The 26,302-nt window shown below is 38.8% G+C and overlaps 1 protein-coding gene across 3 annotated transcripts in view; it reads right to left on the minus strand.

Annotated features, from left to right (window-relative positions):
• The window catches only part of LOC131870178 (beta-hexosaminidase 3-like), a 148,026-nt gene that overhangs the window by 55,626 nt on the left and 66,098 nt on the right, over positions 1-26,302 (minus strand). For all 3 annotated transcript variants that reach the window (XM_059215831.1, XM_059215833.1, XM_059215832.1), the window contains one exon: positions 9,140-9,240. In XM_059215831.1, coding sequence (XP_059071814.1) covers positions 9,140-9,240 — 101 coding nt within the window. The remainder of the gene's footprint in view (positions 1-9,139; positions 9,241-26,302) is intronic.

Genomic DNA, 26,302 nt, shown 5'->3' on the forward strand with positions numbered 1-26,302 from the left:
TTGGTATGGCTTTCTTCACAAATCCATCTAATTCGTTTTCACTTAAGGCAAGCATGATTCTAAACTTCCAAGAAACAAAATTAGATACTCCTTCGAGTCTGTCTTCAACTCTAATCCCATTCACCATCTTGATGTTGATAGAAGAGGATGATTTTGACGTCGATAGTAGAAAGATAATCTCGCTTTTATAAATCTGATCTGATCTTTTTCTTAGTCCGGCTCCGATACCATGTTAAGTTATGGAGATCAGATTTTAATTTCAATCTGCCTTAAAGATGAACTGACAGACAGATAAATCACAGCACAAGAGAGGGAATTCAATCTGATTGAATTCTGTGTAAAGCAGACTGAAAGATGATGCAATTTAATCCGAATGATGATGGTGCAAACCAATGACAAAAAAATCATAACTGCTAATGATGATGGACAATTCAAATATATATATGTGGGACGTAAAGTTATATTTCTATCTTCTGTGCTTCTTGTTAACCTTAAATGGAGAGAGAGAGAGAGAGAGAGATCGGACTAGTATAAGAGAACGATGTCTAAACCAATCGACACAATCCTCTTAATCATCACATCTCCCAACCATCATGTCTCTCTCCATAAAATTGTTTAGACATAACACGTCTAAAGCAAGAAGATAATACGGTTTTAATCTTTCATGTAATCACACATCATAGATTAGTTAGTTAACATGGATTAACAAGGAACTAATTCATACTTAGACATAACATAGAATCGATTCATATGTAATATGCCTTACATAGAATCGATTAATATATTAATCGATATATGTTGATTATCTCAAAGAATCGAATTATATATAGTTGATTCAAATACAATGAATATTCATTAGTAAACTAATTTGTTAAATGACTCAATCTGATCAGATTACTGATTGACGCTATCCTTCAACATCTTGTTGGAGCAAGAGAGCATGCTAGAGATTCATGTGGCTTTATGTTTCTCTATGCTACCATCTGTAGCATGTTTGATTTTGAATAGCCACATGGATGAGACAACGGATTTCCCTTTTGGCCTAGGAACAATTTCCCACACATCATTGTTGAGGATGGATTTATATTCTTCCGACATGGCATCTTTCCAAACTTGATGTTTAAGAGCTTCTGGTACACTGGAAGGTTCTGATTTAGAGAGATCATTCATTAGGGCTACATAGCTAGTGAATCTTCGGGGCCTCTTACTTTCTCTAAAAGTCCCTGAAGGAGCTGCAAAGTCCCTTGCATCTTCCATTGTCTTGTGAACCCATAGAGGTCTTTTCTTAGAGATTTCTTGGGGAGGAATTTGTTCTTCATTTTCTTCTGAACACTCCCTCTGAACCTCGGGAGTGGAATCCTCTTCTATGTCTGAAGATGGAACATAAATTTCTGACTCAATAGAGTATTTGGCTCTTTTGAAGGCTATGTCTTCTTCAAATATTATATTTCTACTAAGTTCAATATTGCTATGTCCAGACACAAATATTTTGCAGGCTTTAGAGGTTTCACTATATCCAACAAAGATTCCTTTTCTTCCAGAGGGTTCTAGTTTTGTTCTTTTCTCTTTAGGTATATGAAAGTAGACAGGGCATCCAAATATCCTAAAGTGAGTGATATCGGGCTTTATCCCTGTGAAAAATTCTTCAGGAGTTTTGTCTTCAATGTGGGAGTGAAGGCATCTATTTTGTATGTATACAACAGTGTTGGAGGTTTTTGCCCAAAGATGAGTTTCTAAGTTTTGATCAAGAAGCATGGCTTTGGCTGCTTCTACAATGGTTCTATTTTTCCTCTCAGCAACCCCATTTTGTTGGGGGTTGTAAGGGACAGTGAACTCCCTCTTAATCCCATCTTCTTTACAAAATTCCCTAAAAATGTCTGAGGTGTATTCCCTCCCATTATCAGTCCTTAGGGTTTTTATTTTCCTTCCGGAAGAGTTTTCAAAGAGAGATTTGAATTCCTTAAATCTCTTGAGGATCTCTTCAGATTCTTTACGTTTAACTAAGTAGATCCAGGTCTTCCTGGAGAAGACATCAATGAATATTACATAATAAAGGAACCCCCCTAATGACGGTACAGACATTGGCCCACATAGGTCAGAGTGAACTAGTTCTAAAACATTGCTTGTTTTCCTAGAACTATTCTAAAAAGAACTCTTAGTATTTTTGCCTAGGGCACACCCCTTACATGTACCAGAATGGTATTGTTTTAACTTAGGCAAACCAATTACTAATTTTTCCATTGAACATAAAGCACGAAAGTTTAAATGACCTAATCTTCTATGCCAAATTTCATTAGAATCTGCAATCTCATGAAGTAGGGCTAGGTTAGATTCAGTACATACCTCGTACAAATAGCCTTTTCTATGTCCTAGGGTTGTAGCCTTCTTGATGGAAGAGTTTTGTGGCCATAATAGAACTTTACCATTCATGAATGTTATTTTGTACCCATCATCTTCAAGTGCAGATATGGAGATTAAGTTCCTCTTGATGCCAGGAACGAATAGAACTCCGGTGAGTTGAAGAGACATGCCTGTCTTCAACTTAATGGTGCAGGTACCGACGCCTTTCACTGGATGTGCAGAGTCATCACCAATGGTTACTTCTTCATCAGTTTCTTCTAACATGGAATCCAATAATTCTCTATACCCAGTCATGTGCCTTGAAGACTCACTGTCAATGATCCAGGTGTTAGATTTATTGGATACTTGAATGGAAAGGGCAGAGTAGAATACATGCTTCTCAGAGTCATATTCTTCCCTTTTAACTTTTGCAAATGTAGCTTCTTGTTTGATTCTATCCGGACATCTTGCTGCATAGTGTCCATATTGATCACACCTAAAGCACTGAATGTGAGAGTTGTCTCTCTTAGATGACCTTTTCTCATGTCGGTTCTTTCTCTTCTTGAAATGTTTCTTCTTGTTTTTCTTGTTCAAGTTGGTATTTAGAACATGGAGATCTTTGTCTACATTCTTTTGTTTGATCCCCTTCTTATTTGGCCTTGACTCCTCTTGAAGACAATCTGCTCTTAGCCTATCAAATTTTGGATATTTATCCCTTGCATTAATGCCTTGGACGAATGTTTCCCATGTACTAGGCAACCCATCTAGAGCAATGAGCGTTAGATCTTTGCTCTGGATCTCATATCCAAGCGTTGCTAGTTCATCCCTTAGGGATGATATCCGCATAAAGTATGCATTGATTGATTCTCCTTTGTTCATGCTTATGTGATTTATTTCCCTTTTTAGAGCTAGGGTTCTACTTGCCTTGTTTATCTCAAATGCACTTTCGAGTGCTTTGAACATATGGTAGGCAGTCTCATGTTTTGTTATTATTGGCATAATGTGATTTCTCACTCCATCGACTATGATCTTCGTGGCCTTTTCATTTCCCTCGGTCCATGTTTATTTGTCAGGTTCATTCTTTGGCTCTTTAGATTCAACTCTTACGAATGATTCAACTTTATTTTCTTTTAAAATCATTTTAATTCTGAACTTCCATGCTGAGAAATTTTCGCCTCCTTCAAGTTTGTCCTCAAATCTGATAACATTAGCCATGGAAAATATGATGTTTATATCTTCAATTTGAACTTCTCAAATTTGAATGCCTCAGGTTCGATCAGCATGGCTCTGATACCATGTAAATGTTATTCAAATTTATGTTCAAGTCTGAAGTTGTATAATTTTGTTATTCTTTTACTGATATTTACTGTTGCTTCTTATGTTACAGGTTGTTGAAGATAATATTTAATTTATTTCTATGCCTCTACAACATTTCATATGACATATACTTATAGGCAATGCCCATCGATCAAGGCATGCCTTGACCGGACATGTCTCTTGACATGCCTGCACATGCACCGCTTCATTTAGTGTTTATGGCGATAACTATCGGGTCACGTCATTTAATATAATCAACTGATTAACAATCGGTCACGTCACATAATATAATCAATTGATTAACAATCGGTCACGTCAAATGCTGTTGATATAACAACCGATAACCGATCGGTATAATGCGAGATTAATATGATAACTATTATAGTTATCGTATGATACCATCAATCGATGCTATGATATGATAGCTATGATAGTTATCATAAGTCTGGTCTATTCTTATTACAATCAGAGCATGTGTAATGTGATCATAGCATGATCGATGATGTCAAACTGTGCAATCCAATGTTTTGGATAGTAAATGCATATAAAGATGATTATAACAAGTTTAATCATGAGATCTACCATTTGCAGTTATATCGATAAGGTAGATGATTGAATGAGAGATAAATGAAGTCTCTCATTCAACCATTTATCTTACCGAAGCTACTAAGTTTCAACAATTAGTGTCAAATCATTAGGGAGTGCCTTTGCCATCATTGTCCAAGTTTGGTGAGTTTTGTTCTTCTTTTTCCTAGCTTTTTGTGCAATTTCAGGTTTCAGAGCAATCACTGCAGGTTGAAGATTTTACTCTCAAGGCACACTTCCTGAGGCAAAATTTTTGCTTCCTGCTGGACTGGACTAATCTTCGGTCCATCCTCGATCCACATTTCGAGTTCGATTTCTATGTCTTTCCTTCAATTTCGGCTTTTTTCTTCCTGACTGTAGGTGGGAAATTTTCTTTCTATTGCAGGTTAGGAGTTTCCTTTATGTTTTTGTGTTGTAGGGATTTTTTTCTAGCTATTACAAGTGCACTTTAGTTAAAACTTGTAACTTGTAACTTGCTTTTATTTTCACTTTTCCCTTTTTGTCTTTTAAGTTGTTGTAGGAACTTTTTAGACAAATTGCAAGTGAATTTAAAATTACAAGTTTAATGAGAACTTGTAACTTCTCATAAAAGTTCCTACTTTGTGCTTTTAAGTTGTAATAAGGGTTTTATTTCCCTATTACAAGTTTTTTATGTGTTTCTTTTAGTCGTAATAGGGATTTTATTTCCCTATTACAAGTCCTTTATTATTTAAGTTGTGTTTTTAAAACATGTAATGGGGATTTTATTTCCCTATTACAAGTCTTTATGTTTTTAAAACTTGTAATGGGGATTTTATTTCCCTATCACAAGTTGTTTTGTTAGTTCTTTTTGCTCTTCTTTCTTTCAAACCTGAATTTGCACAAATGAAGGAAAAGTATGTTATTTTTAACTTGCAAAAGGGATTTAGAAACCTGATTGCATCTTTTTGAAGGGCATTTTTACTTGTAGTTGAAGGTGAAGAACCCGACCTGCACATATATCTCCAAGATTCCGATTTTTGTGGCTTTCTTGTTTGAATCCAATTTGCTAGGAAGAGGGCATTGAATGATAGAGACGTTGGAGATTATTGCTCCTCCATTTGTTGGACGTTTTTGCCACGTTTTGAATCCCTCATTCAACGTGTTTGCTGGTTCGTTTTGAATCCCTCTTGCAACGTGTTTTGGCTGGGTGTTTTTGCTTCTCCTTTCAAATGTGGAAAGTGAAAGCTCTTTGTGTGTTTTGTTTCTCTCCTCTTCATGCCGTTTTTGGAGGAGGTTGAATCAAAATCCGTTTTTGGCTGGCAAGGGTTTTCAATGTGTCTATTTATAGAACTTTTTGGTTCTTCCCAAGCTCATTATTCTTTGCTAAGGGTTTTATAAATCTGATTACAAGTTGAGTCTTTCCCATTTTCCAAGTTGCCAAGACGAAAAAAGTTCTTCAAAATCCATTCATAATCATCTGCACTTATTATCTTTTGTCATAAGCTTCATTTCCCACCATTTCATCCACTCATTTCACACCTTCATTCATCTTTCCCATTATGAGCCTACTTGCAGTCGGAATTTTAAAACCTCATTGCAAGTTGTGTCTTCACTTGCAGTCAGCCTTCCAGAACCCGAAATTGGTCCAAAATGCACTAAAAAACACTTGAAAATGAGACTTAAAGGTCCAATTACAAGTGCAAACCTGTAGTTACCCATTACACATGAATTTACATGTTTGTTCTCCACAGTTGCAATTCAATGCTCTTATTTTTCCACACATGTAATGCAGTTTCCAAAACCAAAAATTTACTTGTGAACCCATTTTTGCATCAATTTATCCCTTCCCTTGTCAGTCTTGTTTGCACACACGACCTACCAAATCAATGAATTAAGGCATGGGCCTTATTTTGCAAGCAAATTTCAAGATTGGAGAATGATTCAAAGAGAGAACAACAACATGACGGAGCCACACAAGGAGATGAATAAGTGATATGAACGGTTGAGAGCATAGAATGCTTTCAAGGCATAGATAGGATTCTTACTTCAGCCTTGCAAAGAACTTCCCTCCTAAAAAGTCAGTACTACCCCAAGCATGTGAAAGGTTGAAGTTCGCTGGTTAAAGACATAAAGACTATCAAGGGTGCAAGTTCTTGTTCCAGTTCAAGATGTCATTTACCTCGATCACAAATTATCTTGTAGCAGCATGAAGATTTTCAAAACAGAGGATGATGTAGTTAGAGTCATGTCTTCAGACACATAGAATAGTTTCAATTGTGTATTTGTAATTTTGTTTTGACAAGTTTACTTGTAAAAAAATCAATTTTGTAATTGCAAGTTTATCACTTGCACTTTTGTAATTACAAGTAAGCTGATTACAAGTCAATTTAGAATAGGAATTGTAATTTTGAATAAGTCCTAGTTAGTAGTTGGAATAAGTCATGGTGGTTCAGAAAATTTCTCAAGTTAGTTGGGATCCTCCCACCTTTTTCTCAAGGCTCCTCTCCTATAAATACTTGAGGGGATCTATTGTAATTTTTATCTTTTGGCAATGCAACAAAACTCTGCCAGTTTGTATGTACACTTTAAGACTTTGAGCTTAGTTGTAAATCAAATTGCAATCAATTAAAAGAGGCAAATTGCTTTCAAACTTTGTGTTGATTCAGAGTGTTATGTGACGACATTTTCTAGAGATTGATTGTGAGTTTTGAGGTATTATACAATTGGGATTCAAGCTCAATCTTGCAGACTTTGAGCTGCTTATTGTGTTTGGAAGTTTAGATTGGTTTTAAGATTTGATACTGCAGACTTTGAGCTGATTGTCACGTCTGAAACTATTGTAGGATGCTCAAGCAAAGAGGTAACTTGCAAACTTTGTGCTGCTTTTATTTTCTATGTTTGTGCATAAGAGGTGCATCATGTGGTTAGACTTTGAGCTGCTACATATTGTGCTTAGTTACTAGAAAATCATCTACAAAGGTTGATAGGATAGTAGAAGTGCTGAAGACTTTGAGCTTTCATTTCTATTTTCCTGTCCCGAAGAAGTGACGAAAGTCTTTGTGCTTTCATGGAAACTTTGCTTCCCTTTATGTTCCAAAAATCCTACAAAAAAGTCTCATTTTTGTATTTGCTATTATTTATTTCCAATTGCTATTGCTTTTCTGTGAAGAGAAAAGAGTATAGTTTTTCTTGAAAGAAGGAAAGACTGTTGTCCCACCCATATTAGATTAGTTTAGTTTGTATATAGAGGGAGCCTTCCCTAAATTAGGAGAGTATCATACTCACACACTGTGGCTGAAACCACAATTTTGCACATCCCCCCGGTGTACAAAATTTTCAACCAACAGACAGATCTCAGTAGATTTAAGATTTGAAGTGCATGCCGTGTTTTTCTCCTGATTTGGGCAATTTATTATCCCAGTTCTAAGTAATACCAGTTTGGGAAGGTGTAGTATTTGTTTGGGGTCAATTTGGAGGCCAGGTTTGACAACATGATCATTGGATGTAAAGCAGATTGAAGGATGCGGATTTTTTTGTACAGTTTTCAGCTAGGTGACTTGTGGGTATTGGATATTGAAAGACATCTGCTAAATTTATCTTCAGCTCTCTACAGGCATATCACTTGGTCCACATCAAATATGATGCATTGGGTAATAACCTTGCTTTAGAAAGTGAAATAACCTCCTGCTGGGCATGTGAATGTGACTGAGTTGTGACTAGAAGAAGACCTCTTTGATCCACCGCTTGGGAAAGTGGAAGATCTTCCCGATTTCTAGTGATCTGTGGGAGCTTGAAAGGCAAAAATCAACCCCTCCTGTAGCTTGCCGTTTAATTTTATCAGCAGGATTGGTATTTACAAAATGAAGACATATAGCTTAAGGAATATTGCAGAGATTGCATTGCAGATTAAGCTTGGGCATGGGAAGATTATGTAGTTTGACCACTGTGCAAAATTTTATTGTATTTCCACTATTCTGAGTCAACTGAAAGGTCAGAAGCAAGATATATTTTCATGTATTCCTGAGTTTTAAAATAATACTCAAGCATGACTGTGTACTGATCTTAATAGCAAGAATTAACCTTCAGTTTAGTATTTAAGAATCTGCAAATTTTTATTGTATTTGAATATATACAAGTGAATATAAATTGAAAAGCTGGCACTACTTAAACCTGCAAGTGAACTTAAACACAAACTTGCAAACTATTTAAAAAGAGGTGAAAATTTTGAAGGGGGATTTTATAAAAGTGGTGAAGCTCTTCAAATATTGGCACATCTTCAAACTGCTATGGATGACTACCTAGTGTTGAGCATCTGTTACAAATCTAATTTTCTAATTTTAATTTAAAACTATAGTTTCAGTTTTCAAGCCATATTTTACCTCAAAGGGCATTTATAGCAATTAATTCTATTTTGGTCTGCCTCTATCTGTGACCATGGCTCTCAATCATTTCTACTTGTCCTCTACCTTCTCTAGTTCCAATGTGTCTACCTTAGTTAAAGCACGAAAATACTAACTATCAGACATAATATAAACATTTTTGGGAAACAGGGTATAGTTTAAGATATCTGTTTTGAAGTAGGTATTATTCGTTGACAAGTAAAAGGCTGCAACAGTAAGCAGCTATGGTTTGGATTTCTACTTATAGATATTGGACAGAGACTTGTAGATTAAATATTAACCTTTATTATCACAAAGTTTGGAGAATGAAAATTAAAATCAACTAATTTTTACAAGACTACTAATAGATATTAAGACCAACATTTTTAAGTACAACAATGTGCATCCAGAAATAATTATAATTACATGTGTGAACTGAACAAAACTAAAATCATTTAAGTGCTTCATAACATCTTCAGAAGGAGAAAAGGCACTACAAAAAACCAACAGTAGATGAATAATATAAGGCAATCAACACTGCAAGAGGGAAACATTACCTGATAGAATACTGTCAATAACCTTGAATGTAAATTCATTACTCACATCAAGTGGTTGTTGACAATGAGAAGAAGGCCACAATTGTGGATATCCAATGCCCCTAAAACAGACCAAAATATCCATAAGATTAATTAAATTATCATATTAGTTTCTTCAATGCGTTCATTTTTAACCATGAATTACCATCATCAAAGTGATATAGGGAAAAGCATCAACACATGCATATCACAGCATCACTTCACAAACATCTTTACGCATAAAATAGTAAAAGATTGACGGTAGAGAATTTTGTATGTTCACTATGTTTCTAAAAATGGATTTGTTGTGAGGTATTCACACATCGCCTCATTGCAAATGGGGACCCCCACTTTTCGCTTTCTAGGTTAGTCGTCTTAGTTTAGTTGTTAGTTGTTGTTGAGTCTTTGCTATTAACCTTTTGTTTGTAGTTGCTCAAGAGCTGATCAAGTCTCCCTCTTAAGAATGAAGTGAGGTTCAACACTCCCTTTGCCCAACCAAAACATAATCCCTCCCACTTCTCCCAGTCCTGTCAGTGGGTGCCCAAACCCGATCACTCCCATTTCCATTTCTCATCATCGTCATCACCATTACACCATTCCATTTCCCTCCATTTCCACCTCCCCTACCACGCTTCACTTCCATTTACCATATCCTCTACTCACCTACCTTTATATACTCCATCTACCCTTCCTTCCACCCATCCCCATATCCTAACCTACTTCACCTACTTCACCTACCTTATATTTCCTAACTCCCATCCCACATCCTTAACCTACCCCTACCACTACCTTTGCCTTTACCCCCATCACCCCTTCCATCTCATTCACCTCCGACCTTCTAACCTATACCTTTATCTACCTAACCCTCTTCCCATCCTAGCATACTCATCCCCTACCCTTCACCTACACTTACACCTATATCCTCTACCCTCCATCTCACACCCCCTTACCCTTCTACTTCCCTTAGCCTACCCTTTCCCTTACCTACCACTCTACCTCCTCCCCCTATCCTATCCTAACCCACCTTCCATTTCCTACCTTTTCCCTTAACTACCACCTCACCCCCCTCTACCCTTTCATTACCCCCTTATACCTCCCATTACATTTTATTCCCCAACCTCCCCTAACTCCATCCACCACCTCTTATACCTCTTAACCCCACGTATCTCCTACTTCTATCATTTATATCCCTTATGTCCCCTTTTCCTCCAACATCCCATTCCCCCTCTTTCTCTACGTAGTGGCATTCCCTTACCACTTCCCCCACATTCCTCTCATCATCTTTTGGGCCCCACACACTAATAAATGGAGAATCAAATAAGATTTTTAAGGACTTTCCTTGCTGGGACCCACCGAGCTTTAGCTTGGGGATTTTAAGTGTTTTTAATTACCATGCCACATATTGCTTGGGCCCCACCAAATCTGAAGTGGAGATTTTAAGAAAGGTTCTTTCAAGGCATAGAGTATTTCATTCTTTTCCCTCTCTACCGTATTACATTACTTGGGCCCACAAACTTGAAAGCTTGAAGTTTTAGAAGTCTTCACATGCCCTGCCACATCATTGCTTGGGCCCCAGCAAATTCTAAGATGGAGAAAAAGTTTCAAGTCATATTTTTTAGTATCCACCTCACCATTATGACACATGCTCAAGCCCCTTTAATCCACGGTAAAATATAAAGGCAAGGTGTGGCAACACAGAAGATAGGGAGCTGGCCTTTGAATAAGAATGTGTCACTTTAAGGAGGATAGAGTAAAAGACCTCTAACATCCAATGCCCCATATAAAGAAGGCATTTCACTTCATTTTCAAAACATCATCCAAGCATCAAGGCACAGTGAAATAGACCGAGAGAATGATCTATCAGAACTGAAAACATCATCTGATCATATAAAATCAGAGCACATAAGAGATGAAGGATAGACAAAGATAATATGTACTTTACGATGTTTGATATCTTTTTGTTTGTCTTGCAGGTAAAAGCAAAGGGGCAGATTTTGAAAGAATTCCATTACATTATCAGACATGGAGCAACAACAGCAAGTTTGGGCAAGATCAGACGTTAATGAGAATTTCCAAATTCTGATTTAATATGGAAAGCTAGGAAGGGGATTTGTTTCACACAAGAAACAAATCTGCATTGAATTAGACTGCTTGATATTTGGGATTTGTTTCACACAAGAAACAAATCCAGCAGTCTAATCCCAAATTGGTGTTTTAGCTTCCATTTGCATGGGCTTATCTCTCTGATCAAGTGATGATTGCCCTTCCCTGCTAAGACAGACCGGTCTTTTGGCTTTATTTACATGCTATGATATCAATTCTTTCATTTCAAATAAGGAGATCACACAAGAAACGTTCGACGACATGAAGGGAGTCACAGGGAATGGGGAAGGAATTCCGAAGGAGAGAGACAATGGTGACATCTGAGGTACATCAATACTTCAAAACTAAGGTCTACACCTTGCACATCTATGATCAAGGCATTCGAAGAGCAGATAGTTTCTAGAAAAATTAATCAAAGTTTGCCTCTCATCGTCATCCCTTTAAGCAAACTAGATAATGTTGAGTATCAAGAGATATCTCTCAACATCCCTTCATGATGATGAATCAAATCAAGTCCACAAAGTGCAAGTTGGAAGTGGAATCCTAGTCATCGTCCCAGTCCCTACCACTCACCAATTAGAAGGGTTCTACATCAGCATGTCGCAATGCATCTGACTCACCGGTGATGGCATAAACTCCAAGGCACCTACTCCTGATATCTATTGATCCACACTTTCTGAATGTAATTTTCTCATCGGCTAAGGAGAGTTTGTTGTAACAAACCCTAATTAGGGTTTCCATTGCAAAATCTTGGCCATTGATGGAGATTCAATCCTCGCCATTCATTGTAAATGAGCTCTCTATAAAAAGCTTAGACTCTTCATTTGTAAAGGTTAATAGCTAATAGCGAATAGTTGGAGAATAGCTAATAGTTAGTAATAGGAGAGAATAGAATAGCAATTAGGATAGAAATTAGATTAGGAGAAGGCAAAGATTGTTGCCAAACCTTGTTGTAGAGAACAATTGATTCCATTGAAGTTATGGTGAATTTGATTCGTTACTTCAACAACTCGCATGGTCTTTGCTTCTCAATTTGCTTTCATGTAATTAGATTGAGTGGAGGAATTTGTTGAATGTATTCATGTGGAATCCACCTAATCCATACCACTAGCCTCTTGTTGCTTGTAAGCGCGCCTTGTGTGGTCAACTGGAATGATATGAGCTTAACTTCGAATTGTTCTACACTCATTGCTTATGCATTAACTTGAATGGTGATCAATGTTTGATGGTATTGATTCGAACATCCTTGAAACATCCTTAGAAGATTGCACTAAGCTTGTATCAAAATTGTTCAAGTTGATGGTGAGACCTCGCTCAGTAGGGTTCCATATAGTCACTCATCTATTTTCTTACATTCTAGGTTCTAGAATAGACTCTCTCAACCCTTTCCTTTTGCCCTTTTTTCAATTCAAGTTAGTTTAGGATCTAAAAGCATCACCATATTGTAACATCAGATGATCTAAGTTCTAGCAAACCGAGCATTCAGGCATTCAAATGTAAGTCCCCTTGTGATTCCAGCATAATCACATCAACCAACGGAGCTTATCCACACTTAGTGACCCTACATTCATGAACCTTGGAGTCTTCTCAAGTGATCCTTAAGCTAATCTTCAACATTTGAGAGATTTTGTTCAAGAGAGGATAAGATACTCTTGGGTATTTTATTCTATGTTTGCATGTGCCTAAAAAACACATCAACAGAATTGGCGCTAGGAGGGCCTAATCGTGATGAATGCCTGAACAATTGATATCTAGATTCTATCAATTTATGTTTGGAGGAGTAATTTTAAGGACTTTTCACCCTTCTCCTGCGCTCAACAAAATTAGAAGGGCCTGACAGCGAATGCGAACTCTTGAATAGGTGAACCCAAGGAAGATTAGTGGAGAATGATCTTCACGCTCAACAGAATTGAAGCACAAGGCACGATTGTGGATACATGAATGAAGTAGTTGATGCTGGAAGTCACCCTTTGGTAGACTTGCGAAGAAAAGAAGCAGTTCACGCAGCTAGAATCAGTTGAGCTTTCAAGTTGAATTTGAGATTTGCAAAATCTCTCTTTATTCCAAAAATCCAAAAAAAGTGAAAAACTAGAAAATCCAAAAAAATTAAAAAATCAAAAAAAAGAAAGATTTCTCGATGGAGCAACAACAGTTTCATGATGAGCAACAAGTTGGTATTCCTTAACTTTGGTGGAGATTGAATATACAGCTTTACCCACGCTGCTTGACTGAGTTTGCAAGGCCAAGGCAGTGTCAAATCCATGAGAGAAATGAACATGATGAGATTCATTGCTTGACATACCTATCAAGGATGGAATCAGCAACGTAGGGAAAGGTTTTCTTTTGGGATGTCCCCAAGCTAGAAGCAGAAAAAGGCAATTTCAGTGTACCCAAGAAAAAAGATCCTCTTTCAAGCTTCTTATGGATGATTGAAAGTCAGCTTATCTTGAATGGTGAAATACATTTAGAAGGCATATTGCTACCATTGTGGTGTAGGATTCATAATGCACCCCACTCCGAATTTACTTGCTCATTGTGCGAAATGGCCATCAACCAAGTCAAATACTAGTTTGGAATGCCAACCTTATCCGAAGAAGAGCGTATCGCGAACAAATCCTGGAGTGCATACCTTGCAGCTGAATTTAGAACATATGAACAAGACATTGCTACATCACCAGACAATGGAGAAAGGCAATTACACGTTGATACCACAAGTTCACCTAATGATCAATGTATTGCATTGGATAGCTCACCATACCTTGCACCTGAAGAAGAATTTCATGGAATGCAAGTCAAAGAAACAATTGAGAATGCTCAAGTAGTGACAAGTGGTGATCAATGTTTGATGGTATTGATTCGAATATCCTTGAAACATCCTTAGAAGATTCTACTAAGCTTGTGTCAAATTGTTCAGTTTGATAGTGAGACCTTGCTTAGTAGGATTCCATCTAATCATTCATCCATCTTCTTACATTCTAGGCCTTTGAATAGACTATCTCAACCCTTTCCTTTTGCCATTTTTTCAAACTCGAGCTAGTTTAGGAACAAAAAGCATCACCATATTGCAATGAATTCCAGCAAATCAAGCATTCAGGTATTCAAATGTAAGTCCCCTTGTGATTCCAACATAATCACATCAACCAACGGAGCTTATCCACATGTAGTGACCCTACATTCAAGAGCCTTGGAGTCTTCTCGAGTGATCCTTAAGCTAATCTTCAGCATTTGAGAGATTTTGTTCAAGAATGGATAAGATACTTATGGTATTTTATTCTGTGTTCGCATGTGCCTAAAAACTACATCAACGGGATGACCACACAATAATATCATAAAACTATTCTAGGCTACAGCATTAAATACCAATTAATTAGCAATGCTGAGGATCAATGAGAATAAATGGCTTGTCAATAATTTCAAATATGGCAAACAGAAAAATATCTCGAATTAAACTACAAAAGTTGCAGTAATGTTAATAATTATATCTGATGGAACTACGAAATGGCAACTATGACAAGTCATGCAAAGCTAGAAACCAAGCACGACAGTAATTTGGTCTAGAGCATTTGAGAGGCCTCCCTTGACCTTCTAAAATCTACAAAAGGGTCAATTATAAATGATAAATCCTCTTTCTTGAGGGTTTCCCTTATAAACTTGTGTGAAGTAGACAAAATTCCAGACAAATTTTGATTATTGATGGAATTTAAATTTGTACCTTCTAATCTGTCATGTCCCCCTTTCAAAATTAAAAGATAATATTTTCAGTGGGCTCGATTATTTTATTTTCAAAAAGACCACTTTAATATTATTTAAAAAGTCTCTTTAACACTTTATTTTAAATATAATTAAGAGAGGCTATGGTTGTAATTAAAAAGTATTTTTAAATACTTGGAGAAAACAATCCACATAAATTAAATTAAAATGAATAGAGGACCAAAGGAAAAGCATAAAGGATAAGTCAAGGATCATCATTCATCGTCATTTGATCATCTTCTTCTTGTTCAAATTTTGAGTTTCAAGTATTTAAGGATGAAAACCCTTGGTGTAAAAAATTCCAAAAGACGAAAACCCGTTTGAACTCAATTTGGATTTAGTATCCTTGGGTGTGGAAACAATTTGAGTTAACAAGCCAATTTCAAATAAAATAAATCGTGCAAGAATGTAATATTATTTTGGCTAGATGAAATTGTAATGTCCCCTTCTCAATGATGTGCTTTCAGTGGACCATTGGCCTATTCCAGAGACCTGTAGGCTATGTGGAATGGAGAGTTAGGGTTTCAAACATTGGTGAAGCGAGAACATACTATTTTTCATAAGTTAAGGTTTGGCTATTTGGATGATGTTGTCTTACTGAGCTTTCCATGCTCTGTCCCTAGGTGTGAAGATCATGCTTCTCGGAGGAGTAATTCATGACTTACTATTTTTAGTAAGTGGTAGTATGGAGCATTTCTATTTTTGGCAGTGGACAAGGTCCTGATCCTGCAACAATTCTATGGTCTACTTTACTCCGCTTCATCCTGGTTTTGTTGATGATTGGTATGGGAGTCATAAGTGATTTAATTAAATATTATTTCCTTGTTCTAAGGTTTAATATTTAAATATTTGTATTTACTGATTAAATGTATTGAGGATGACTTAGGGAAAAATAATTATCTGATATCAATGTGTTATTTTCCTAAGTCAATGGCGTAATATTTGGTGGCAATTTGGGATGATAAAACATCTCATGTTTTATATTTTTATGTTGCAAAAACGTCACCAAAGGTAAAGTTCAAACTTTGCCTAGGAAGAAGGAAAGTGGGCGCCATGTTGGGTGGAGACTTACAATAAAATGAAAGGAGTTTGAGTTGAGTTTGGGCGCCATTTGCATTTGAATTTGGGGGAGCATGAAGTTAAAAATATGAGCCTTGGGCTCTCAATTTGACATCTTGACAAATTGCATCGTTATGTTGCCAAATTGGCGTATGAACTTGAAGCTTTGGAGTGTGGCTCCCTAGTATTACCAATTTCGTACTTGAGACATAGTACCTAGCTGAGTGGTGTATTCTTGTGACATTTTCAGTGCGTATTTTCAGTATTTTGGAGTGTGGCGTGATTTCTGGAGTTGCTGGTTTCCTGTAGCTGAAGCAAGTTTTCGATCATACCTCCTTGCCTGAGCGACTGGTCATTCTGGGTACTGGCTCAAACCTTCTTTATGCTATTGGCAATATATCTTGTAAGTTTGCAGCACCATATTTGGAGTTTTAGATTTTATATTGCAAATCAAAATTATCTAGCTAGGCATGGGTTTTGGTGAGTGCATTGGGATGCGTGTAGGGTGTTTTGGGGTGTTTGGTAGCTCTTCTTTGGTTTGTTCTTAGTTTCTGCTTGTCTAGTGTTAGTTTGGGAATGATTGGGGTGAATTGAAGGAGATTTGAGTGACATATGAGCAATTTAGTGAGTTTGTGGGTTGTTGGTTATGCATTTTCCAGCCTGCTGTTTTCGGTGTTGAGTTAGTTTGATGATCATTATCTCATGTGTTCAGCAATATACTTCTACTCTCTCTCTCCTCTCTATTGTAAGGTTAGGTAGTAGTACTACTAACCGTTCTGGATTGTATTCTTCATATCCCGCTGAAAAGTGGAAGAAGTTGGCTTGCCGCCTATATCGGATATTTTGTAACTCAATCCTCCCGCTGCATAAGCAGTTGAGTGATATTGGTTGTAATGATCCTCCTGCTACATAAGCGGTCGAGTTGAGTTTGTTTTGTAATTCAGTCCTCCTGCTGAAATATTGCGGTAGAGTGATTTGTGTTGAAGTACTGTTCTCTTGGCTGGTTTATCGCCAAGTTCCTTGCTTTTCCGCTGGATAAGCGGAAGGGGCCGACTTGCCACCCGTTATTGTATCCAGTAATTCAGCAAATTATCTCTAACGATCCCCTGCTACTGTATGCTCTCACCTTCCCAGTCTAGGCTCTCGATGATCAGAAAGTGTAGGGTTCCTTCCAGTTGTTTGGGTTTCATTATTCTAACCCTAACGGGTGATTAGTGTGATTGTGATATTGCTCTGAAAAAACAAAAAAAAAATAGTGGGAATATTATAGTGTTATCAAAGCTGGTTTTCCTGCCAGCCTATGAGTTTCAGAGTGATCACAGTTCTCCATGAGTGACAGAGACGTCCGTTACTGCAACAGAGAATAAAAGAGACATCAGTTTCAGATTCCTTTAGTGCCGGAAGAAGATACCTTTTCAGAGGTATTGAAAAACATAGGGAAAGAAGTGGATTTTGCAGATTCAGTGGATTCGATGGCAAATAAGGCTACAAAACAGAATGAGGCACCTGATAAGAAAGCTCAGAGACAATTCAATGCCATGATGGATATGATATCTCAATTGCTGGCCAAACCTAACCAAAATGTTGTTGGGACCCCTAATCAACCCAACAATGGACCGGAAGCCAGTACTTCTAATACTCCTATAGGAAATGGAAATGGGAGTAACAATGGGAGCAATAGTGGAGGTTCATCCCCAAGACCTCTACAACCTATCTTCCTACCAAGAGAAGCACAACAAGCTGAAATTGAGATACCTACAGCTGATGAAATAAGGAACAACTATATGCAGTATGCTTCTCTCCCTAGAGAGATCCGAGATATCCTCACCTTGGATCAGTTCACGAATCAGAAAATTAACCTAGGAAGGAGGAATGACAACAGATTTTTTGCCCCAAGAGATTATCAACAAGCTCTTGGAAGGGTGACTCTAGCACATTTTGATGGAAGCACTAAGAGCACAGCTAGAGCGTGGGTGCAGAAGTTGGACAATTATTTGTCCTTGAGGCCTATGCCTGAAGAAGATGTCATCAAGTTCGCTACTTTGCACTTGGATGGAATGGCCCATGAATGGTGGTACCATGAGTTGGTCACCCTTGGACATAACTTGATCACCACATATGTTGATTTCACCAACAAGCTCATTGAAAGGTTTGATATCAAGGACCCGGAGGTGAAATTTAGAGAACTTGCTCAACTCGAACAACAAGGTTCTTTGGACACTTTCATAAGTGAGTTTCAAAGTCTTTCAGTTATGGTTAGTCAGTTGAAGAACCATTGAAAGGTTGGGTAAAAGCTTTTGACCCGCCCACCTTGGCTGATGCAATCAAGAAGGTACGAAGCATGGAGTTGGCTGCCCCAAAGAACAAATTTCAGTCCAAGCCTTTCCCTTTCTGAAAGGATAAGAAGAAGTTTACAAATCAAACCAAGAAGTTTCCTTCACGAATGGATGATGAGCTCCGTCAAGAGCTCCAGAGGAAGAATCTTTGCTATTGTTGCAGGGAAACATGGGCCCCAGAGCATAAGTGTCATGGGAAGCACAATTTGCATCAAATGAAGTGCTATTCTACGGATGGATCAGATTCTGAAATGTTAGAACAGCAGACTGAAATTGAGGACAGTGAGTATGAAGAGGCTCCTGAAGGTCTTGAAACTGAGTCAGAAGATAGAGGAGTGGTTGTTCAACTCTCAAGCATTCACAAGAATGAGTCCTTTAGAGTTCGAGGTGTGATAGGAGAACATCGTGTCATTGCTCTCATTGATACAAGAGCGACTCATAACTTCATTGATGAGAGAATTGTTGCAAAGAGGGGGCTAGTGGAAGAGGAAGTGGAAGGCTTCAAAGTCATGGTAGCTAATGGCTCCACTATATCTTGCAACCGGATGATTTCCAACAAGTCTCTGAAGTTGGGAAATCATGAAATTAGAGATGACTTTTTTGTGGTTAGCATTCGTGGGACTGATGATGCAGTCCTCGGGATTCAATGGTTGAGATCTCTTGGTGAGATCACATTAAATTTGCAAACCATGGAGCTGAAATTCATGTCTGATGGGAAGGTGGTATTGAGAGGAATGTCAAATGGCGGTCTTAGAGTTGTTTCATTGAAGAGGATGTAGAAGCTGATCCGCCATAACCAAGTGGAGTGGGCAGCCGAGTGTTTGATAATACCGTCAAATCCATTGGAAGACAAGGGCAGTTACTCAGCAGACATTCAAGCATTGATCACAGACAAAAGTAAGATCCTTGGGAAACCATATCTTGGTAGACCTCCTGAGATTATGGTTATGCCCTCCAAACCACTAGAAGAGAATCAGAGTTATCCCGAAGACATTCAGGCCTTGATAACCAAGAGGAGTAAGGTGTTTGAGAATCCACCTCCTGGTAGACCTCCTGAAAGAGGTGCATAACACATCATTGAGCTTGAAGAAGGAGCTAAGCCGGTTATGACTACTACTTATCGGTATCCCAAGAAGTAGAAGGATGAGATTGAGAAAGCAATCCAGGAGCTGCTCGACATGGGTTACATACGGCCAAGCAAAAGCCCATTTGCTTCGGCTATTGTCTTGGTGAAAGAGAAGGATGGGACCATGCGCATGTGTGTGGATTACCGGGCCCTGAATCAGAAAACTATAAAGAATCGGTATCCTATTCTGAGAATTGATGAGCTCATTGATGAGCTACATGGTGCAGTGTTCTTCTCTAAGATTGATCTCAGGTCAGGGTATCATCAGATTAGGATGAGAGCTTCAGATGTGGAGAAGACTACTTTCAAATGCCACTTTGGGCATTTTGAGTTCCTAGTCATGCACTTTGGCTTGACTAATACCCCTGCCACATTCCAGTCATGCATGAACAAAACCTTCCATAAACAGTTGAGGAAGTTCGTGCTCATATTATTTGATGGGATACTCATATTCAGCAAATCTTGGAAGGAGCACTTACAACACTTGGATGAAGTGTTGAGCATACTGGAATCCGAGTCCCTATTTGCAAAGGAGTCCAAAAGTGAATTTGGAATGGACGAATTGCTCTACTTTGGTCACATTATCGGTGCAGGAGGTGTGAAGGTAGACCCTGAAAAGATTAGAGCTATCATTGATTGGCCTCCTCGTGAGAATATAACACACTTAAAGGGATTCTTGGGTCTTTGTGGTTTTTATCGTAGGCTTGTGAAGGGATACTCTCAGTTGGCTGCCCCCCTCATAGATCTTACAAGGAAAGGAATGGTCAGAAAAGGCACAGACAGTGTTTGATCAGTTTAAGGGGATCATGAGCTCCTGCCCTGTTTTGGCTCTACCTGATTTCACCAAGCCTTTTGAACTGTAGTATGATGCATCTGGAGAAGGTGTTGGTGCAGTCCTCGTGCAAGATAAGCATCCTATAGTCTTCGAGAGTAGGAAGTTGAGAGGGCCTGAAAGGCTATATTCGATATATGACAAGGAGATGCTTGCCATAATGCATGCCCTTGCAAAGTTCAGGCAGTACCTTGTGGGGAGTAAGTTCGTTGTTAAGACTAGAGTTCTGTGACTCGCAGTGAGTCACGCGAGTCACGTGAGTCAGCGGGCCGGGTGACCCCTGCCGGGTCATGGTGACCCTGACCCGGGCTCGGACAGGTCAGGGGCGTGACTCGCCTGACTCGCCAAGTCCGAAGGTCGTGACTCGGCAAGTATAAATTAATATGATTAATATAATAATATTATTAATACAATTAATGTCAATACAGTTTAATGTTATTAACATAATCAATTCTATTAATACATACTGTAATGATAACAATAAAATGTGGACAATCCACATATTGGACTAGGTAATAATTGACAATGTAATTCGGGTAATGTCATATTAAATTCAATTCTTAACCTATAGATTACAGTGATCTGATTCTTCGTCTTTCTCTAGTACTTGCGAAGATAGGGAGTGTGTGGGGGAAAGGCAGAGTAAATCGGTCACATGGCGAAAATGTCCCAAGACGGGTAGCAAACCTTGAGGAAGCCGCATGTAGACTGTGTCATGCGCCCTTGGCATAGTAAATCTTCTATCTTGTAAGGATTAGCAAAATAGTGGAGAAGAGTCTCATGCAATCTATGGGAAGTAAATCATATAACAAATTAATAATCTTGATCGTTAAAAATCTCTAAATTTCAAGGGTTTTCTTATTTTGCCGAGTCATTGCCGAGTCTGAGCCGAGTCACGAGCCAAGTCAGCCTTGCCGAGTCCGAGTCTGGGAACTTTGGTTAAGGCTGATCATAACAGTCTTAAACACTTCATGCATCAGAAAGACTTGCACGAAAGGCAGCAGAAGTGGGTGAGTAAGCTACAGGCTTATGACTTTGATACCGAGTATGTCAAAGGGAAGAATAACATTGTGGTTGATGCCTTGTCCAGAATGGCCCATTTGAGCTCACTGTGCGAGCTTACTGCTGATTGGAGGGAGTTGTTGCTTGCTGATTATGCCAAAAATCAATTTGCAACCAGCATTATAGAGGGTACTTTTCATGATGAAAAGTACAAATTGGTTGAGGGGTTGATTCTATACCATAGTTCCTAGACTCGGACTCAACTCGGACTCGGCAAGGCCGACTCGACTCGTGACGACTCGGCAATGACTCGGCAAAATAAAAAAGTCCTTGAAGTTAAGAGATTTTTAACGATTTAAAACTTGTTTCATGCACCCATTATTGAATAAAGCCCAATTATAATGTGTGCTAGCTTGTTATGCCATGAAAGGCATGCTGGTAGAGTATCTACTTGTTTGGGCCTTCTGTTTAGTATTTTCTTTGGCCAAATTGAAATTCTGGGAGCACCAACATGAGACATCATGAACATCTTCACTTGGAAACTATAAGGAGTGCTTGTGTATGGTAGCATGAAATAGTGTGCTTGTTGAACTTAGGTTTTACCTTGGGACTTTAGTTGACCTTGGTCTTTCTTAGACCTCTTAGTTTTTAGGCTATATATATGTTGGATGGAAGGGGGAATTGTGAGGCTAGAAGGGTTTGAAAATATGCTCCTCAGAGACATGTCCCTTGCCAAAAATAACCTTGTGGCCCATGGGGGGATTTTTTGGGATGTGGGGACAGGTAGGAAATGTCCCCAACTCACCCCCTTTTTTCAAAATTTTAAGAAACATCCCTGTTGTGAGGTACTCACACATCGCCCCATTGCAAATAAAGACCCCCACTTTTTGCTTTTTAGGGTTAGCTCTTTTAGTTTTGTTGTTGGTCGTTTTAGTGTCTTAGCCTTTGCATTGAAGGGATTGAGTTTCTCAAAGGTCATCAAGTCAGGTGGATCTCCTCAAGGTGGAGTGAAGGAGGTTAGGTCAGTTGAGTGATTAGGGGTTATTTAGATCATTCCTAGGGTTTTTGTGTACTATCCGGTCATGCTTCAAGTTGCTAAATCAAACCTTGGTTGAATGCATAGTGTCCTCCTAGGTCTCGTCCCTTACATCAAGGTCAGAGTGAACTCGCCTTAAAAGTTTGGAATGTCATCCTGATCTTGAAATGGCCTGAAATTTGACTAAGTCTGGAAATTTGAAGGATCCTCCAAAAACTAGATTTTGCATTATAACTCATGGAGGTCCGAAACCACTCTCAAACATCCTGACAATATATATGGAATATAACTTAAAGTATAAGACTTATACTTAAATGTTATATTTCATATATAAATCCTAACAGAGAGACTAACTTGTCAAACAACTTCATGTTTTTTTTGTTTTCTGCAAGTCAAAACATCGACCTGTCGTGGCCGAGTCTTGGAGCTCGAACTTGGCAAGTTTTGCCATAACTCGCCTGACTCGCAAGTCAGGCGAGTTATGGTCAAAACTCGCCAAGTCCAAGTCCCGAGTCAACAAAACTTGCGGAGCTTGGCTCGACTCGCCAACTCGGCGAACTCGCCTAACTCGCGGCGAGTCTGGGAACTCTGTTCTATACAAAGGAAGGATCTTCATTGTGGTTGAATCTAAGCTAAAGGAGAAGATTTTGAAGACTTTCCATGACATTCCCCTTACTGGTCACCAAGGTTACTTCAAGACATATAGGCAGATCCGAGAGAGGTTTTTTTGGAAGGGACTAAAAAATGATGTTTTGAGGTACATCAAGGAGTGTCATACATGCCAAAGAAACAAAGATGAGCACACTCTGCCAGCTAGTTTGTTACAACCCTTGCCCATTCCCAGTCAAAAATGGGAAAATATGTCCATGGACTTCATCACTGGGTTGCCACGGGCTCAAGGGAAGGATAGTGTTTATGTGGTGGTGGATAGACTAACTAAGTTTGCTCACGTTTTTGCCATCACCAGCTCATTTACAGCAGCTCAGGTTGCTGAACTGTTCTTTCGGGAGGTGTTCAGGTTACATGGGTTACCAAAGAACATTGTGAGTGATAGGGGCAGCATGTTCCTAAGTGCTTTTTGGCAGGAGATTTTCAGATTATGTGGTACTGTGCTCACTCCAAGCACAAATTATCACCCACAAACTGATGGGTAGACCGAGATAGTGAATAAGTGGTTGGAAGGATACCTTAGAAACTATGTCTCGGAGCAGCACAATACATGGGTGAGATGGCTTCACCTAGGAGAGTATTGCTACAACTCCTCCTATCACATGTCCATCCGGATGTCACCATTCATGGCACTATATGGTTATGAAGCTCCTAGCTTCACTAACTTGATATTTGGTGATAGCAGAACCCCTCAAGCGAAGGATATGATGCAACAGAGTCAAGATATTTTGAGGACTCAAAGGGACAATCTCCAGCATGTGCAGAATCAGCAGAAGTTGTATGTTGATCAGCAGCGAATTGAGTGCACCTTTGTGGTGGGCGACATGGTTTATTTGAGGCTCCAACCCTACAGACAGTCTACTCTCAAGAAGAGTGGAGTTGAGAAATTGAAGCCACGATTCTATGGGCCTTTCAGAGTCAACAGGAGGATTGGAGAAGTGGCATATGAATTGGAACTTCCGGCGAGCAGTAGGATTCATAATGTATTTCATGTGTCTCGCCTTAAGAAGGCTCTTGGACATAATGTTGTTGCTTCGGCAGAGTTACCTCCGCTTGATAAGGAGCGAGAGTTAGTTTTGATTCCTGAAGCTATCCTTGATTTCAGGGAGCGTTCTTTGAGGAGAAAGATGATCAAGGAATACTTGATCAAGTGGAAAACTTTGCCACCAGAGGATGCTACGTGGGAAAATGAAGAGATTTTACTGCATTCAGCCTTACAATTGCTTGACGACAAGCAATTTTGGGGAGGGTAGACTGTAATGTCCCCTTCTCAATGATGTGCTTTCAGTGGACCATTGGCCTATTCCAGAGACCTGTAGGCTATGTGGAATGGAGAATTATGGTTTCAAACGTTGGTGAAGCGATAACTTACTATTTTTAGAAAGTTAGGGTTTGGTTGTTTGGATGATGTTGTCTTACTGAGCTTTCCATGCTCTGTCCCTGGGTACGAAGATCATGCTTTTCAGAGGAGTAATTCATTACTTACTATTTTTAGTAAGTGGCAGTATGGAGCATTTCTATTTTTGGCAGTGGACAAGGTCCTGATCCTGCAGCAGTTCTATGGTCTTCTTTACTCTGCTTCATCCTGGTTTTGTTGATGATCAGTATGGGAGTCATCAGTGATTTAATCAAATATTATTTCCTTGTTCTAAGGTTTAATATTTAAATATTTATATTTACTGATTAAATGTATTGAGGATGACTTAGGGAAAAATAATTATCTGATATCATTGTGTTATTTTCCTAAGTCAATGGCGTAATATTTGGTGGCAATTTGGGATGATAAAACATCTCATGTTTTATATTTTTATGTTGCAAAAATGTCACCAAAGGTAAAGTTCGAACTTTGCCTAGGAAGAAGGAAAGTGGGCGCCATGTTGGGTGGAGACTTGAAATGAAATGAAAGGAGTTTGAGTTGAGTTTGGGCACCATTTGCATTTGAATTTGAGGGAGCATGAAGTTATAAATATGAGCCTTGGGCTCTCATTTTGACATCTTGAAAAATTGCATCGTTATGCTGCCGGATTGGTGTATGAACTTGAAGCTTCGGAGTGTGGCTCCCTAATATTACCAGTTTCATACTTGAGACATAGTACCTAGCTGAGTGGTGTATTCTTGTGACATTTTCAATGCGTATTTTCAGTATTTTGGAGTGTGGCGTGATTTCTAGAGTTGTTGGTTTCCTGTGGCAGAAGCAAGTTTTCGATCATACCTTCCTGCCTGAGCGACTGGTCATTCTGGGTGCTAGCTCAAACCTTCTTTATGCTATTGGCAATATATCTTGTAAGTTTGCAGCACCATATTTGGAGTTTTAGATTTTATATTGCAAATCAAAATTATCTAGCTAGGCATGGGTTTTGGTGAGTGCATTGGGATGCGTGTAGGGTGTTTTGGGGTGTTTGGTAACTCTTCTTTGGTTTGTTCTTAGTTGCTTCTTGTCTAGTGTTAGTTTGGGAGTGATTTGGGGTGAATTGAAGGAGATTTGAGTGAGATATGAGCAATTTAGTGAGTTTGTGGGTTGCAGGTTATGCATTTTCCAGCCTGTTGTCTTTGGTGTTGAGTTAGTTTGATGATCATTATCTCAAGTGTTCAGCAATATACTTCTACTCTCTCTTTCCTCTCCATTGTAAGGTTAAGTAGTAGTACTACTAACCGTTTTGGATTGTATTCTTCATATCCCGCTGAAAAGTGGAAGAGGTTGCTTGCCGCTTATATTTGATATTTTGTAACTCAATCCTCTCGCTGCATAAGCAGTTGAGTGATATTGGTTGTAATGATCCTCCCGTTGCATAAGCGGTCGAGTTGAGTTTGTTTTGTAATTCATTCCTCCCGCTGAAATATTGTGGTAGAGTTATTTGTGTTGAAGTATTGTTCTCTTGGCCGGTTTACCACCAAGTTTCTTGCTTTCCCGCTGGATAAGCGGAAGGGGCTGGCTTGCCGCCCGTTATTATCTTCAGTAATTCAGCAGATTATCTCTAACAATCCCCTGCTAATTGTTGTGCGAATCGCACACCCATCCCCATCTTGGACAGGGACCCCCCAGTATGTGCCTTTCTGTCCTTGCGGAAGAGGAAGGGGATATGAAGGGTCAAGTGCCGCTAAAACCAAATTCGGCCTCTAGGGCCATATTGCGAACTTACAACTCCCCAATTCTTGCAAAGTCGCCTACATGTGAAGAAAGAGTTAAAGCCTGCAATGACGTTGAAATGCTGATTTTCGCCAAGGGATACAA

The sequence above is a fragment of the Cryptomeria japonica genome, unplaced genomic scaffold (genome assembly GCF_030272615.1).
Source record: "Cryptomeria japonica unplaced genomic scaffold, Sugi_1.0 HiC_scaffold_299, whole genome shotgun sequence".
NCBI classification, from domain to species: Eukaryota; Viridiplantae; Streptophyta; class Pinopsida; order Cupressales; family Cupressaceae; genus Cryptomeria; species Cryptomeria japonica.